The following is an 18,487-nucleotide window of genomic DNA, read 5'->3' on the forward strand; positions in this document are numbered from 1 at the left end:
GAAGATGGTGGGATAATGTCCTGTTAGGGCTAATTCATGTTTTCATAAATTATTGAGTACTTGTTTTATAACTGTACTACTTTTTAACTATATATGTTGCACAAGTGCCATTTTCAATTATAACTATTGGTCTGTCTTTTCCAGGGAAAAAAACAAAACAGATCAATGTTCTTTCAAAATATGTTTTACCACTGATAAAATTCTTTGTTAGGTTTATAAATTATCTTTTTGTGTGTTTATATAATATTACATATTGAAACATTCTGGAACTGCTAAATTAATACATGGAACAAATTTCTTTAACAATTTTTATGAAATTGTCTGTGAACTAGTCTAAGTACAGAATGATTTTTATTAAGTTGTACAAGTAAGGAGCCTCATAGGTCTTTTGATGTTAAGAGAAAGAAAGATAATTAAGGTAAGAACTTGTTAGCCATGTACTAATTGAAATTTCAAAATGGTAACTGTTTTTTCCCCAAGAAGTTTTTGTTATATAGCTGTTTATCATAATAACCATTGTTTAAGTGAAAAGTGGAGGTCACATTGATTGGTTTTATTAAGCTACAAGTAAGTAACAATTTCATACCTTGTATGGTATATGAATTCCATGGCTTTAGTTGCTCAGAAATATTTTCTTGATTGCAGTGCTTTGCATTTCAAAATCTGTGCATGATTTGTTGATGGTATCATAGAAATCTCATTTGATTAGTTTGGTTTGCTAGTACATGTTCAAAACAGTTACTCATTGTAAACCAGAATAGTTATTTGATGCTGTAATATTTATTGCTAAGTGATGAATAAAATGTATTATTTTTAAGCAAGAAGGGTTAATTCATGCATATTTCATAGGTTAATTTCCATGGCATATGGACAAATTGGAATGATTCAGGCTGCAGCAGGATTTTTTGTCTACATCATCATTATGACAGAAAATGGATTCTGGCCAAACAGGCTGCTTGGCATTCGTGAAGAATGGGATTCAAAGGCTGTCAATGATCTCAAAGACTCTTATAATCAGGAATGGGTACTAGCAATAGTAAATTTTTTGCAGGAACCATATTAATTCTTGTGTGTGATAAATCTAGTATGTTACAAACACTTTCACCTTCAGTTGTAAGGTGATGCTGTTTTATGTACTAACCACTGTAACCAGTCCACCTAAATTGTTTATCTTATCACAATGTACTGTTAAGTTTATGCTTAAAATGAACGTGTATTAAAATTATCTTCACTTCTATAAATGTAATTTTTTTCAGTAATTTGATTATAGTGATGTTTATGTATCAAATTGTAAAGATTTAAATAACTTGGTCAGTGCAAATTTTAATTAAAAAATAACAATTCTGAAGTACCAACCATTACATTCAGAATTATAAACAAGTTTGTTATATAGTCATTTCTAGATCTTATTTCTGTCAGTTTTCTCATGGTTTTGTAGTGAAATTTGTTAAACCTTGGCAAAGACTCAAGCTTGTTAGCTACATATTTATATATGATCAGGATGTATCTAGCTGAAAAGTTGTGAAAGCTGTTTGAACTAACTTGGATTTAAGAAAGTAAGGGAGGATTATAAACTTGTAGAAGCAACTTTTGAAATGTATCTTGAAGGTGGGAACCAATGCAAATTGTCTGCATTGACAAATCACGTGCATTATTACTTTAAAATGTCAAAACACTGATACTTCTTATTTTGTGCAATGTTTTGCATAAATAAAATGTTTAATTCATATCAAGTAGATGATTTATTTTCTTTTGTATGATTGTGAAGCAGTGTATAATATGACTGTTACTTGGCATGGCAGTATGTGATGTGATGGTTTGTTTCATGTTTATTTGCAGATTACAAAATGATTTAATGTGACTGCTCATTACATATGTATTGTCACAAGCACTACATGATGTAACTGCTTATTGTGTGTGTGGTTGCAAAGCAGTGTCATGTGATTGTAGCAGATAATTTATTTTTTCTCTGCTACTTGTTATTTGAACCATTGTATATTTTGTTTGTTCTTGAGAATGATATATTAAACATATTATTACTAGTTGCTATTTATCATATAAATTTAGTTTAGTAAAAGCAGAAAGGAACAGTGAGCAAAGGTAAATGTTTATTTAACAGAGAAATCTTAGGTACAAGAATATGAAATATTTAAATTGTTTGTGTGGATTTTCTAAGTCCGACTTAAAAACTTCAAAGTAGAGAGTTAAATGTTGTATAACACTATAAACATTGTAAGTATACCAAAGCAAGTTTACTGTTCATTAAACACAGCAAATTATAAAAGCCACAGGCATTTTGATTTTTCTTATTATTGTACAATTTGATTTAAACAGGATTTTTTTCGTTTGTTTTTTAATAGACCTATTTTGATCGTAAAGTTTTGGAATACACCTGCCATACATCCTTTTTTGTGTCAATTGTAATTGTGCAGTGGGCTGATTTGATTATCTGCAAAACTCGTCGTAATTCTGTTATTCGTCAAGGAATGACGTGAGTATGATATAAGAATTACTTATACAGACTTGTGAAGTATTTAGCTGGCTTATTATAAGTAATGTTATTTTAATCATACTGTTTCTTGTATTCTTGTATTTCAGTAACCATATATTAAACTTTGGCCTATTCTTTGAGACTGCCTTGGCTGCTTTTCTTTCGTACTGTCCAGGAATGGACAAAGGTCTTCGTATGTATCCATTAAAGTGAGTGTAGTAATTACTATTACTTTTTTCTTTGTTCAAGTAGTAAAATCATTGAATTTGTTATATCCTTTTTTAAAAAGAAACCTCTAAGATATTAAGTTATTTAAGCAGTAACTTGAAGTCCAGTACTAGGTTAAATTTTATTTGTCAATGGTCCACATTTTGTGTTACCACGTGAACACTTTATATCATACACATTGTGGCTATGAGAAAATTCAGTTGTAGAAATTTTATACATTTAAATTATTTTTTTAGTATTTTGAATTTTACATGGAAGTGACCATTAAAAATGTTTTTTCTCCAATGTCTTAGTTTTCCTAGGGTTAACCCAAAAGTATTGCTTTTTTCCTCAGAAACTTAAAACTTTTGATAGTAGTGAAGTAGCTATATCAAGAATTACAACTACCCATATTCTAAAAATTATACAGTACATTTACTGTGAAACCTCTTATATAGTATGCTTCTTTTATTTACCCCAAGTACAAACAAAAAGGGCTGTTATTGTTTAAAATATTGTAAGACGTGGACTATACTCTTCATGATTGATACTTAATTCCACTTTATATTTAAATAAATGATGTTATAAGTTTTTACACGTGTATTTCAACCTTATAATAAAGATTAATACTAATAATGCAATATGTTTAATCTGTGCCAATGACTTATTGCTCTTTGTTCTAGTCAGTTTTTTGTCTTTTCTGAATTATATGATTGTGATTAGGTTGAAGGTTTCCGTGCTTGCTCTGTTTCCTTTTAGTAGTTGGTATCTTAATTTTAAATATCACTTTATTTAAATTTTAGTGCGAGTTTAGAGTTAATATATCTTTGTAGAATACACTACTGACAGCTTCTCTTGTCACATAAATTTTGTTTTCTGGAAAACAATGAAGGACATCATAACTTTTTTATATTTTAGTTTTGTTATAAAAAATGTTTGATTTTTATGAAAATTATACCAGAAGAAAATTCAATATGGTGCTGTATATTTGCTAGTCGATTGGTATAGTACTGTTGAATTGTAACTTGAGTACAATAGTAGTGAAGTGTTTTCACTAAGCCACTTCTCATGTTAGAATTTATTTTAAACTTCAAACTTTAATATTTTTATTGTTTTTTTTTGAAGATTCAACTGGTGGCTTCCAGCTCTACCTTTCTCACTTCTTATTTTTGTTTATGATGAAGTCAGGCGATATATACTGCGTCGAAATCCAGGAGGGTGGATAGAAAAAGAGACTTATTATTGAAATTTTACCTTTCATATTTGTGATTATCACTTTGAATGTATTATGACATTTTAAAAGCATGTTCCAGTTTACCTGTTTGTTGTGCAGAGTTTCTGTATTATAATTGTAATTCTGATATGGATCCATTTTCCTATTTTGTCTTTAATATTCAGTTCTGTTTTTGTTTTAATCCTTTGTTCTTTTACATGCCATTTATAAAATTGCTTATCTGCAACCATTCTCTCCCAATAATTCTGAGAAATACCCCCACACACACACACACACACACACACTTGCATAAAGGATTTTTGGTAGTGTATTTCCTTGTAGATAGTACTTTGTGTTTTAAAGTATATATTGTCATAATAGGAGCAGGATTTGTAACCTTTGTATTGTAGAGGTACTAAATTATCAAACCAAGATTTATGTACATCCTCTTTCATTGTTAACCATTTCTAGATCCAGTAGTTTCTTTGTTAACAAAATTATTTGTTTCATTGTTGTACGTCAGGGTCAGTTTCAACAGTCTTTTAGTTCAAGGTAGGCAGCCTTTTTTACATTCTATCGAGAAGTATTATCTTTTTAACACTTAGTTACTTGTAATGTGGCAAGTATAACTATGTAATAAAGTAGTAAGTAGTTGAAGGCCAATACTATGGCATGAATCTCCATGAAACTTAGTAGTGCATATACAGTTTACAAATATTTACTTCGTAAATTAGAACAAAGTTATTTTTGGGCATGCTGTAATAATGTTAATGTATACTGGCTTAACAAAGGAAACAATTATTTATGGACACACTCTATTAATGTTAGTATGAAGTCAGTCAGGAAAAAGGAACAAGGTGACTTGTTCCTATACTATAATTATGTTGATGCTCATATTAGGATTATTATACAAAGAGCTACTTTCTGAAAACTATGGAATTACTTATCCCTGGATTTTAGTTTCTCATAATTGGAAGATTTTGTAACACTATACATTAAAATTTAAAGTAAATAAACACTTAATTGTCTAACACTTATTAGAACTCAATATACTTTGTGCTACATTTCTTAGTGTTGAAGAAAATTTTGAATCTTAAAAAATAAGTGAATGTCTCTTTAATTGTCATGGTAATACCATGATTAATGGTTTCTATATCATCCCTAGTCCTTTTATTTTTTGTTCTCACTAAGTAGCAAATTTAAAGGGTATTACAGCTGTTATGAAGTAGACTGTAGATAGTTAATGCATTGGTCAGGCTCATCTCTCAAACTGTCTTTTTAGTAATCAACTGAGCTTATGCCAAGTTGTCCTATTTAAAATTATTTTGAAATATCTGAGTTTATTGTCACAACACATTGTGATCCAGCATCAGAGTAATAATGATAGTTTTAGACATTAAAGTTTGTCTCAGAAATCATTGATATGTTTGAGAAAATGCTTGTATTTTTTAAAAGCTAGTAAATCTCTTTGAAACCAGTATTGTTTGTTGTTTATTATAACTATACAAAGGTCATAAAAATATTTTAATACTATGTTAATTTCTAAATAAGAACATTAACAATGTTTATCAGTGTTCACATATTGAAACTCGTAAAATAACTTGCAAATAATCACGAGAAAAAAAAATAATTAAAACGTATTATGGGCAGTAACTGATGTAAGCATTTTGTAAATCACAAGAGTTTTTCTCCATTTCAATAAACACTGCCATTTGTTTGTTAGATGAAAGTTTTACTTTTTGCTGACCTCAATGTGTATAAATGTTTTATCACCTTGCAGTTAACTTTCATTGGTTCCCACGGCATTGAACTAAATATTAAAATAAACAATTGGCTCATCCCCCAAGTCAAGCAGGAAAAGACTATTTGCTTGTTCAATTTGAAGATTACTTTTAGGTTAAGTACAAAATATCTCCTGCACAAAATCGCTGGAATATTTGTCATTGATACAGGTAAGTATATATTGAGTCAAAGACTCGAATCTTAGCTACCCGAGTCGAGGAGCATGCACTTAATAACTCTTTCAATAACTCTGTAATTTACAATCATCCAAGCACAGACTAGTGAAAACAAAGCAGTGAACACTTCAAAATAATACTCAGCAGTGGATGTTAACTAAAAAAGAAGCACTTCTAATTTGTAACATATAACCTAAGCTGAACAATCAACTAAGTCATTGCATCTCAAACAATGATTAACTCGCTGTGCCTCAGATGGACAAAGAGTGAAATTTTCATCCAACAAACATCTTTATCTACTGATAAGTATGTAGTACTAAGGATAATGAGTGTTGTATAATAATTTTCAACATAATCTATCATACTCTCTTTCTTTGGCATGACATTTTTAAAACTAGCTTATACATTTAGTTAATGATAATCTTTCATCTATTTTGAGAAAGCAGATAATCCATCAGATTAATGTTCAGTCTTCAGGAGCAGATAAAGTAAACTTTTGTAACTTAACTTTTACGTGGTTAGTGTTCTTGCACAGCTTACCTACAAAAAACAATATTCATCATAAGTACAGGACAGGTTTTTTGTGACTGTTTTCACTAAAAGGACGTCCTTTTAGTAGCCAGCATGACTGGTCTTGTATTTAGTTTTGTTTTGCTAAATGGGTGAACAATTATAAATAACTGTGCAATATTAAAGACAGGGAAAAGTAAAATGCATAAAAATTACAAAACTGATTTTGATTTGAAGTTACTTTATTTATAACACAACATGGACACTCGTGGTCTACAGCAATTCGTTCACGCAAAGAAAAGTTGCTCACAAAAATAACCATGGTATCATGGTGAAAATCCTAACTCTTCGGTTATTGTGAGTTATATACTGCAATTATAGATTGGTTTAAAACTTTTGCAAATAAAATATATAATGTTGCAGAGAAACATTCTAGTTGTTAAACTTTCCATAGCTAAACGTGTAAAGTCCGTTCTGACATGAAGGGAAGAGAACTTTTGTTCCGCAAATTTTTAAGTTACCATGTCAGTGTTAGCTCTATAGTAAGGCCATGTTATGATAGTTATCTGGTAAGGGGTCAACTTGCCAGATTAATATTTTGTCTTGTGATGTCCTGGAACGAGCAGTAAGGACGAAGAATTTATTTGTTGTTTTCAGTCCAAGCCATCACAAGCTCTCCACTGTGTAACCAATACTATAACTTAAGTAGAAATATCTTTATAGCATACTTTATACAAGAACCTAGGTGATATTTTCTGAAACATTCGATAACGTCTACAAATATATTGAATGTAATACAGAACTAATTGTATTAAAAATGAGCACTTTTAACAAATAAACATCAGTCACAACTAATAAGTCTGATAGAAACTCTGGTCGAGAAGTGTGAAGACTAAGAAAACAGCAGTGAAATGTAACATCAGTAAAGAAGTTAACCTGTGTCATAATAATATAAGATAGATTAATTGCTAAGTAGCAGCAGAGTTAGTGATCTGTTTGTTTTCAGCCTTACAGAAAAAAACTTAACCCTTGTCCTCTGATTTATTCTTTCACTCTAGACTAATTCAATAATTTTGTTGAAATGTGTATTATATTTATTTCACGTTTAATCGCAAAGTGAATTTATATACATCACTATTTGCTCCTTTTAATCTAATTTGTTCATTTTTAGTCAAGCTTTAATCTATAAAATGGGCTAACTGTGCTTTTCTTAGCACGGGTATCGATATCTGATTTATAGCCACGTACATTCACAGATACCGATGAGCCGCTGAGAGGGCAATCCATTTACAAAAGAAAAACAAGAGCAACGCGTGAAAGAAAGTCGTGGTTATGTTCACGGTTAGTCAGGTGTTAACAAGCAGGCTTCCTCCACTTCCTCTTGTGGCAAAAAGTAGCTAACCATGTTCACAAACATTTCTTTTTCAGTAGACAGGAGTAATTAGTTGTGTCAAACGGTGTGCGTGACGTATCTACATAGATCGAAATGCAAGAAAAGTGATGTGTGCAGAAGACAAAGAAAGTAAACAATGTCAGTTTGATTTCAAGAAAACGTTCGAAAGTATCGTTTACCTCGTGGCTTGTGACCTAATTTAGAAGTGCAGTTATTGTAGATAAAACAAAATTAAAATTGCCATTTGTGGACTATGAGTAAGGTAAGTTTGAATGATTCCACATGCAGCCATTTTTAGAGACTAATATAAAAGTAAACTCGGTCCAGGTTTTTCTAGTTATTTCCTTTCTAGCATGAAATAATTGTAGCAATTTTGACTCAAAATGTTAGAAGTGCTTTAACTAGGATCAAGCATAGAATATACTCTACATTACGCACAGCACATCTTACGATACTTTATGGAGCAGAGTCGTTTTTAAGTATTGTTAACTTACAGGGCGTTAAGCCAAATTTTAAGCTGGATTTTATAACAGTTATGTTGAGATCACGTTTGTCTTTTATCTCTTAAAGTTTACCATCTGTATGTCTTCAAAATAACATTTATTTCAGAATCAGAAAACTATGAGGATGTAAGAATGTACTCCCTGTAAGGCACTTTCCTGACCACGTGCATATAGTGCAACACAAAACTGTGAAATCATGTACACACAAAATGTTTTAAGTCATTAGTTTCGAATACACGCGTACATATATGTATTTCTAATATTTTACTTTAAAACAAATAAAACTGACATAAAATCGCCAAGCTGTCCTTACAGATAAATAATTTGTTTGCAGCCGAAACTGGAGAAACTTGTTCTTTAACTGAAAATGATGTATTGTTTGTTTGACTTTTATAGGTGTGTTAGTAATTTACAACAACTATATTAAGGTGTTCTTGTACTTTTCACCTGAGTTGTCAGAACTTTCATTTGTTTTGTTCGTAGCTATCGTAATTATTCGTAATAAAACATTAAATAAAGTGTCTGATAATGTTTGTAGTTCCAAGTTAATCACCGAAACAAACAGAAATATAATATCGCCATACAGGAATGGGTTGAGTTATAAGATGTTGCCACAAAGAAACAAGCTGTATTTGAGAATATCATTCACAGGGAAAGTCTCGAAGGTTAAGGTTACTTGACTTTAGAAAAGCAACAATGAAATAACTGCTTCACCTTTTCCCTAACCTGCAAAGAAATGGGAAGAAATTTTATGATCTATTAAAAAAATCAAAATACATAAACATTATTTTCAAAGTGGAGAAAAGAAGCGCTTCCCATCTACTAATAATAATGTTAGGACTATTGTAACATTGAAAATCATTTTTACTGACACTTTCAAACTAAGATTACTCATAACTAACTTTAAAACAAAATAAGAATAAAATCAATGTGCAATAACTAACTTTCTCAGTCATTATTATACTTTGACACATCACAGAATAGTTCATTCTTAACACTAAGATAAAACTACACATGTGTTAGACGTTGGAAACAATGTTCTCTGTATATATATATATAAAACGGCTCGTTTGGGTTGATAAAATATTTTACGCCAGGTTCACAAAGAAAGAAAGAGGTAACTAACCGGAAGCTGGCCACATGTTCGAAAGGGGTTATGTAACTGAGTGTCGGAATGTAGAGGGCGGTATTAGATGTTTGATTATATTAATTAATATAGGTATAAGATGTTCTTTGTATTGGTTTATATTGGGCTTGAGTTGTTGTATAAGTAAGGCTTCCTTAATTTTGCGTTTGTTTTTTTATTTAGTATTTGGGTGTTTTCTGTGGTTATGTTGTGTTTATTTGATTTGCAGTGTTCGAAAACGTGTAAAGGTGACTTTTTGTGTCATTTGAATCTGATTTCCATTTTTCTACTTGTTTCTCCAGGCGCTTGGACAGGGTAAAGGAAGGACATACCTCTGAAAGGCTCTAGATTTCTACGTGTTATATTTTGCTTCATATTTTGTTAGTGTTTTTACTTTTGTCGAATTTTAGTTTTACGCCAGTAGACAGAAGACCTTATTTGAATTGGCCCAAGACAGGAAATACCCCTTCGCTAAACAACGAGGCGACATGCCGGTCGGGGAGTCGGAGACCAGGGAAAGCGATGTAGCGTCTGAGACTGAGGGAGCAAGCCCGTCTGTTTCAGGGACAAAATGTAAGTCTAGTGACTGTGGCCAAACAGATAATGATAATTTAAAATTAAAATCTTTAATGTTGCCAAAACTAGCAGTACTAGCAACCCAAACCCCACCCTGGATATTCAAAACAAACATGTTCAGACAAAGACGAAGTACTTTCTGACGACGAAGGCTTCACGCTTGTGCAGACTCGAAGTCAGAAAAACAAATTAAACAAAGAACAACCACCACAGACACACATACACAAATCGCACCAAAATCACCTAAGCACGCAGTTATAATCCAAGGAGTTCCTGGTAGTTACAACCAACCACAATTGGCCAAAGAAATATACAGGTGCAAACCTAATACAAAGATTACTAATATTAAGCGTCTGCCCAGAGGCGGTGTTTTGGTTCAAGGACAGGAACCCGCTGACTTAAACAGTCTACTAAAAGCTTGGCCTGCAGACGCATTCAAAACAGGAAGTATTACAATACACCTACCAGGAACTAAACCAACACCGAAATCTTTTGTGATACGAGGTGTACATAATTCAATAGACATAGAAGACGTTAAGGAAGAGTTAAGTACACAAAACATAAAACACATTTCAGTTGAGCGTATAATTTCAAATATTACTAAAAGACCCACAAACCTAATCAAAGTAGTCACAGACAACAGCCAGGATATTACACAATTCATTAATAATGGTATCACTATGTGGTATCATAAGTACACAGTAGAACAAACAAAAACACCAGCAGTGGTTGTCACACAGTGCTACCAATGCCAAAGGTTTGGACATGTAGCAGCAGCATGCCAAGCAAATGCGCGTTGTGTGGGCTGTGGGAGAATCACCACATTACACAGTGTACAAAACAGAACCCCAAACCCAAATGCTGCAATTGTGGGGAAGAACACACGGCAAATTATAAAGGTTGCCAGAAATATAAATCCATAAAGACACACTTATACGAAATTAAAATCCCAACATGAACAAGCCGCCACCACCACGAACAATTAAGGAACCCACACCTACCACTCCAGCACCACAAAGTACAACTACACAGACAAACACATACGCTGCAGTGGTTAAAATTCATCATCCCGACATGAAAACCATTACCAAGTGAAGAGGAAATACCAAAACCACCTCAAAATACACAACCAACAACAATTGAAACAACATTGACAACTGCCATAACTTCCACCTTCTCGGAAATAATGGCAGAATATACAAATCCCACAAACACCAACAGTCTCACAGACATAATTGTTAAAATCATATTGAAAAACATACACAAGTTCTTGCCGCAAATTTTAACCTCCATCATAAACTGTACTAGACATGGATAACTTCACAGTTCTACACATCAATATCCAGGGTGCTCTTGCTTCCAAGAAACATGAGATTGAAGATACAACAAGCTCCATAAAACCTGATGTAATCATAATTAGTGAAACTCTTCTATATAACTACCATAGATTTAAATTAAACGGCTACTCTACTATTAGACATGACAGGAAGGATAATAGAGATCCAAACAGAGGTCTTTTATTATTGTATAAGACTGAACTTATAGTTCAGGAACTTACTATCCCTTCCAGTAATGAATCTATAGTTATTAATGTAAAAACGCAAAATCAGACAGACGTTACTGTGGCGGGCATCTACTGCTCGCCTAGTACCGTGTTAGATGTAAATCTATTGAATATATTGTATAATAGCAACTGTAATCTTATTATTATCGGCGACCTAAACAGTAAACATATAGCATTCAACTGTCGTTGCTCAAACGCAAATGGCAAATTACTTTATCAATTTCTGGACGAATCAAACATGACTTTATTAAACGATGCAACACCGACACATATCTCGTACGCACATGGCACCAGTGAAATACTGGACCTATGCCTGTGTTCGTCAAATATGAGTCGCAAATTCGTAATTTTCATGTTGGTCACGATATAGATAGTGACCACCTTCCAGTTTGGTGTATCTTCAATCTCACCCCCACTTAAATAAAATCATAGTGAGAGACCAACTGAACTACAAAAGCTAATTGGCCAGTTTTCCAAACTATATTAAATGAAACCTTACCTCCAGAAGTACTACATATTGCCGCGGACGCATCAGATATAGATGCATACTGTCATATCATCTCTGAGTGTCTAAAACATGCAGCCAACAGTTCGATACCGAAACAAAACACTTTACAACAACTCATTCATGGCAACCACATAAAGATATAATACACTTAATTAAAACAGACGTATACTCCGCAGACAGTACATTCAAAATCGAAACCCCACACTTAAAACTCAGATAAACACAATAAGAAATAAAATACGAAACTTAATCAGACAACAGAAACAAGAAAACTGGGACACCTTCTGTTCCGATCTAAATCATAAAACTGATCCTAAACAATTCTGGACACATTTGAAAAGATTTACAAACACAGGAACAACAAACACAGTATATCCACCACTGGAACTGGATGGAGAAACAGCATACACTAACACAGAAAAGCCGAGATATTTAAAAACACCTAGAAAACACGTTCAAAACACATCATGAACCAGACATGAACAGATACTTTTATAATACAGTCACAAACTTTATTGACCAAAACAGAAGCATTTTACACCTAAATTTCCAGTCAACAATATTACACACCAAGAAAAAACAAAAGACTGGAGCACTCATCAACTGGTAAAACATATCACTGTTACAGAAGTAGTAACTGCTATTAAAAAACACAAAAAACAAAGCTCCTGGAGAAGATGGTATTCAAGCTATCCTCCTAAAACAAGGCACTCAGAGATTATATGAACACCTAACAGCGTTATTTAATCTCTCACTATCAGCTGGATATATCCCCGTTTCTTGGAAGGAAGCAATAGTATTAATGTTCCAGAAAGAAGGAAAGTCAGCGAATAAACCTAACAACTACCGCCCGATTAGCTTAACCAGTTGTATTGGCAAAGTATTAGAGAGGATAATTAGTAATCGTCTGTCAGTTTACTTAGAAGAAAATTCAAAATTACCAGAAATTCAAAACGGATTTCGAAAAACCGCCAAACTACAGACCATGAAGTCGTAGTTTTACATAGTATAGACCTCAGTTTTGTGCCTGGTTTTTGAATAAATTTAGTATTAACTGGAATGTCATATTTTGTTACTAGTTTTTGCCATAAACATTCTAAAAGCAGATAAAGGTAACGCTACAGTCATAATGAACACGAATGAATACATCCAAAAAATGAATCCTGTCAGACACTAACAAATTTAAACCAACACACAAATATAACAAAGACACACGAGACGCAACTGAACAAATTACTACTACAAATGAAAAAAGCCAACACAATTTCACAAACACTTTATTCCTACCTACGTAAAACAGACTCACGCACACCACAAATATATGGCATCCCCAAACCTCATAAACCAGATTGTCCATTACGACCAATAATGTCAACATATGAATCGTTTAATTACCATCTTGGTAAATACATAGCATGGGCATTCTCCAAATATGTAACATCAGCCAGTTCATTCATCAAACACTTTTAATTTCATATGCAAACACGGCTCGTTTGGGTTGAGAAAATATTTTACATAGAAGAGCGAACAACGTTTCGACCTTCTTCGGTCATCGTCAGGTTCACAAAGAAAGAGGTAACTGACCGGAAGCTGACCACATGTTTGAAAGGGGTTGTGTAACTGTGTGTCGAAATGTAGAGGGCGGTATTAGATGTTTGAATATATAATTTTATTTATTTTATTATATTAATATAGGTATAAAGGTGTTCCTTTATATTGGTTTATTTTGGGTTTAAGTTGCTGTATAAGTAAGGCTTCTTTGATTTTGCGTTTGTTTATGTTTGTTTCTTTATTTAGTATTTGAGTGTTTTCTATGGTTATGTTGTGTTTATTTGACTTGCAGTGTTCGAAAACGTGTGAAGGTGACTTTTTATGTTCTTTGAATCTGGTTTCCATTTTCCTACTTGTTTCTCCAATATAGAAGTCGTGGCAGTTATCACATTGTATTTTATAAATAATGTTGGTGTTGTGTTTGAATAACATCTTATCAGACACGAACAAATTTAAACCAATACACACAAATCCAACAAAGACACACGAGACGCAACTGAACAAATTACTACTACAAATGAAAAAAGCCAACACAATTTCACAAACACTTTATTCCTACCTACGTAAAACCGACTCACGCACACCGCAAATATACGGCATCCCCAAACCTCATAAACCAGATTGCCCATTACGACCAATAATGTCCACATATGAATCGTTTAATTACAATCTTGGTAAATACATAGCATGGGCATTCTCTAAATATGTAACATCAGCCAGCTCATTCATCAAAGACTCTTTTAATTTCAAGTCTAATCTAAATCAACTTAATCATAAAGCCTTAATGGCCAGTTTCGATGTTATATCCCTCTTTACAGAAGTTCCAACCACTGAAGCCTGCAAGATAGCCTTAGAACTCTATATCCGAGACCCCAACCCAACTATAGAAATTCCCAGTAACCAGTTAGCAACCCTCATAGAATTCACCACGATAAAGACCAACTTCATGTTCAACAACCAAAACTATATACAAACAAATGGCCTAAGCATGGGCAACCCAGTATCACCAGTTCTAGCCAATATTTTTATGACACAAGTTGAAACACAAGCAATTAACACAGCATTACATCCACCACTATACTGGTACAGATATGTAGATGACACGGTTGCGGGATTCAAATCTACAGAACACATACTTAATTTTTTCAATCACATTAACTCTATACATCCCAAACATTAAATTCACATGTGAACAGGAAGAAAGCAATCAAATATCATTTCTTAACCTCAAAATTACAAGAACTGACACACAATTCAAGTCAGAAATCCACCGAAAAATCACCCATACTGGACTATACATTCCTTGGGACTCAGCACATGAAACAAAACAAAAACTCAACATACTAAGAAACCAAATAAACACAGCCATAAAACTATGCTCACCAGATAAAATTAACGATGAATTAGACAAAATAAAACAATACTTCATCAACATCAATAAGTTTCCTCCACAAACCGTAGAAAACATTATACGCACACACCTTGACAAAAAGCAAAATCAACCACCAACTAAAGTAAATACAGCTCACGAATCAAAAAAACCACGAAACCATATACTGCTGTATACCATATATTCCTGACATCAGCAAACAAATAACCAACATTTGGCAAAAATTAGTAACAAAATATGACATTCCAGTTAATACCAAATTTATTCAAAAACCAGGCACAAAACTGAGGTCTATACTATGTAAAAACTACACTGACAAACACAACACCAACATTATTTATAAAATACAATGTGATAACTGCCACGACTTCTATATTGAGAAACAAGTAGGAAAATGGAAACCAGATTCAAAGAACATAAAAGTCACCTTCACACGTTTTCGAACACTGCAAGTCAAATAAACACAACATAACCATAGAAAACACTCAAATACTAAATAAAGAAACAAACATAAACAAACGCAAAATCAAAGAAGCCTTACTTATACAGCAACTTAAACCCAAAATAAACCAATATAAAGGAACACCTTTATACCTATATGAATATAATAAAATAAATAAAATTATATATTCAAACATCTAATACCGCCCTCTACATTTCGACACACAGTTACACAACCCCTTTCAAACATGTGGTCAGCTTCCGGTCAGTTACCTCTTTCTTTGTGAACCTGACGATGACCGAAGAAGGTCGAAACGTTGTTCGCTCTTCTATGTAAAATATTTTCTCAACCCAAACGAGCCGTTTTTGCATATAAATTTCTCAACAAGTGGGTTTCTCGACATCACTTTTAATTTCAAGTGTAATTTGAATCAACTTAATCATAAAGCCTTAATGGCCACTTTCGATGTTATATCCCTCTTTACAAAAGTTCTAACCACTGAAGCCTGCAAGATAGCCTTAGAACTCTACATCCGAGACCCTAACCCAACTATAGACATTCCCAGCAACCAATTAGCAACCCTCATAGAATTCACCACGATGAAGACAAACTTCATGTTCAACAATCACAACTATATACAAACAAATGGCCTAAGCATGGGCAACCCAGTATCACCAGTTCTAGCCAATATTTTTATGACACAAGAAATTAACACAGCATTACATCCACCACTATACTGGTACAGATATGTAGATGACACAATTGCGGGATTCACATCTACAAAACACACACTTAATTTTTTCAATCAAATTAACTCTATACATCCCAACATTAACTTCACATGTGAACAAAAAGAAAGCAATCAAATATCATTACTGGGGTCTATACTACACTGACAAACATCACACCAACATTATTTATAAAATACAATGTGATAACTGCCACGACTTCTATATTGGAGAAACAAGTAGAAAAATGGAAATCAGATTCAAATAACACAAAAAGTCACCTTTACACGTTTTCGAACACTGCAAATCAAATAAACACAACATAACCATAGAAAACACCCAAATACTAAATAAAAAAACAAACGCAAAATTAAGGAAGCCTTACTTATACAACAACTCAAGCCCAATATAAACCAATACAAAAGAACATCTTATACCTATATTAATAAATATAATCAAACATCTAAGTACGCCCTCTACATTCCGACACTCAGTTACTCAACCCCTTCAAACATGTGGTCAGTTTCCTCTTTCTTTCTTTGTAAACCTGAGGATGACCGAAGAAGGTCGAAACGTTGTTCGCTCCTCTACGTAAAATATTTTCTCAACCCAAACGAGCCATTTTTTACATATATATTTTTCTCTACAAGTGGGTTTTCTCGACATCACTAAGTTCTCTATATATTTATACACGTGATGAAGTACACTAATTTCAGTTAAACGAAGTAATTAAACAAAAGGAAATATAGCAAAATGTTTATTTATTTACTGTTAAGCAGAAAGCTACATTATGGGTTATTTGTATTATGCTCCATACGTGTATCAAAACCTAGTTTTTAGTATTACAAACCTTCAAACTTAGTGTTAAGTGACAGATGTTCTCTTATGACTTGATCGAAGGAATATGATTAAGAAGAATTTTACTTAGTAATGATGTTTCTATGAATGGTGTTCTATGTTTTAAAGTTTCTGATAAATGATGTACGGAGAAGTTAGAAGAATGTTCAAGTTAGTTTCATCAGTTATCTTTTCTATATATAAGAAAAATATGAAGTAAAATTTCAATAAATTGAATTGATTTAACATGACAAGTAAAGTTTTAAAAGTGGTAAGCAGAGACTTATTTAATACGACAAGTAAAGTTGTCTATGTGGTAAGCACAGAGTGATTTAGCATCACATGTAAAGTTTTCAATGTAGTGAGCAGAGACTGATTTAACATCACAAGTAAAAATGTCAATGTGGTAAGCACAGAGTGATTTATCATCACAAGTAAAGTTTTCAATGTAGTAAGCAGAGACTGATTTAATATACTATGTAGATTTTTTTGATATAGTATGTAGAAACTGGTTTAATTAATATTACATGTAACTTCTTCAATATGGTATGTAAAAAGTTTTAATATGGTGGGCAGAGATTTATTTAATATTACAACTAGATTTTTTTACTAATGATATGCAGTAAATTTACGTAATATGATACATAGAGTTGTGCAACATAACAATTAGATTTATATAATGTGACACATTAGCTTATACAGTGTGACAAATAGATTTATGTAATATAAATTACGGATTTATGTACTCGAAACAAGTGGAGTTGTGTAATGTAGCAAGTAGATTCATGTAATGTGTGTGTTTTAAATAGCAAACCCACAGCGCGCGTGATAGCGGGCTATCTGCGGAGTCCATGCGGAAAATGGAACCGTTTATTTTATCATTGTAAATCCGTAGACTTACCGCGGTACTAGCGGGAGCATTAATGTAATGTAAAAAATAGCTTTATGTATATGAAACAAGTAGAGTTATGTAGTGTAACAAGCAGATTTGTAATTAAGTAGGTGAACAACAATTTATAAGCATAATTTTAAGTTTATTGATGATGGAATATACTACGTTTCTACAGAACATTGGTTTGTCTTCAGGTTTTCAATAATATTATATATTAATACAAAATTAAATATTATTGTATTAGCATTTTAGCATTTGCTTCCTTACTGAAGTAACTTTATGTTATAAAGGTGTGTGTGTGTGTGTATTTTCTTGCAGCAAAGCCACATCAGGCTATCTGCTGAGTCCACCGAATAAAGCTAAGTTCTTATAATATTGTGGATTTTTTAATGTTATTTGGTTTTATTATTTTTTATCCTTAAGATTTAGAGTTGAATAACAAAAAAAATCAACTAGATTTAATAAGATTGGAAGCTGAAGTAGTAGATATAAAATTTTAATATTAATAATGTAATGTGTGCTATAACGGAGGATTAGGCGTGTAATGGTTCCTTAGGGTTAAAATTCTACTTGAAGTGATATTATAAGACAAATTAAT

At 32.6% G+C, this 18,487-nt stretch overlaps 2 protein-coding genes across 4 annotated transcripts in view; one reads left to right on the plus strand and one right to left on the minus strand.

Annotated features, from left to right (window-relative positions):
* LOC143255305 (sodium/potassium-transporting ATPase subunit alpha-like) overlaps window positions 1–5,389 on the plus strand; it is a 53,012-nt gene extending 47,623 nt beyond the window's left edge. For both annotated transcript variants that reach the window (XM_076510758.1, XM_076510759.1), the window contains exons 18-21: window positions 850–1,024; window positions 2,361–2,491; window positions 2,599–2,700; window positions 3,824–5,389. In XM_076510758.1, coding sequence (XP_076366873.1) covers window positions 850–1,024; window positions 2,361–2,491; window positions 2,599–2,700; window positions 3,824–3,944 — 529 coding nt within the window. In that variant the 3' untranslated portion in view covers window positions 3,945–5,389. The remainder of the gene's footprint in view (window positions 1–849; window positions 1,025–2,360; window positions 2,492–2,598; window positions 2,701–3,823) is intronic.
* Window positions 5,390–6,557: 1,168 nt separating this feature from the next.
* The window catches only part of LOC143255306 (putative adhesion G protein-coupled receptor E4P), an 87,646-nt gene continuing 75,716 nt past the window's right edge, over window positions 6,558–18,487 (minus strand). The window contains exon 13 of one of the 2 annotated variants that reach the window (XM_076510763.1): window positions 6,558–9,001. In XM_076510763.1, the coding sequence (XP_076366878.1) occupies window positions 8,948–9,001 (54 nt within the window). In that variant the 3' untranslated portion in view covers window positions 6,558–8,947. The remainder of the gene's footprint in view (window positions 9,002–18,487) is intronic. The other variant, XM_076510761.1, reaches the window with a different exon arrangement.

The sequence above is a fragment of the Tachypleus tridentatus genome, chromosome 7 (genome assembly GCF_004210375.1).
Source record: "Tachypleus tridentatus isolate NWPU-2018 chromosome 7, ASM421037v1, whole genome shotgun sequence".
Classification (NCBI taxonomy): domain Eukaryota; kingdom Metazoa; phylum Arthropoda; class Merostomata; order Xiphosura; family Limulidae; genus Tachypleus; species Tachypleus tridentatus.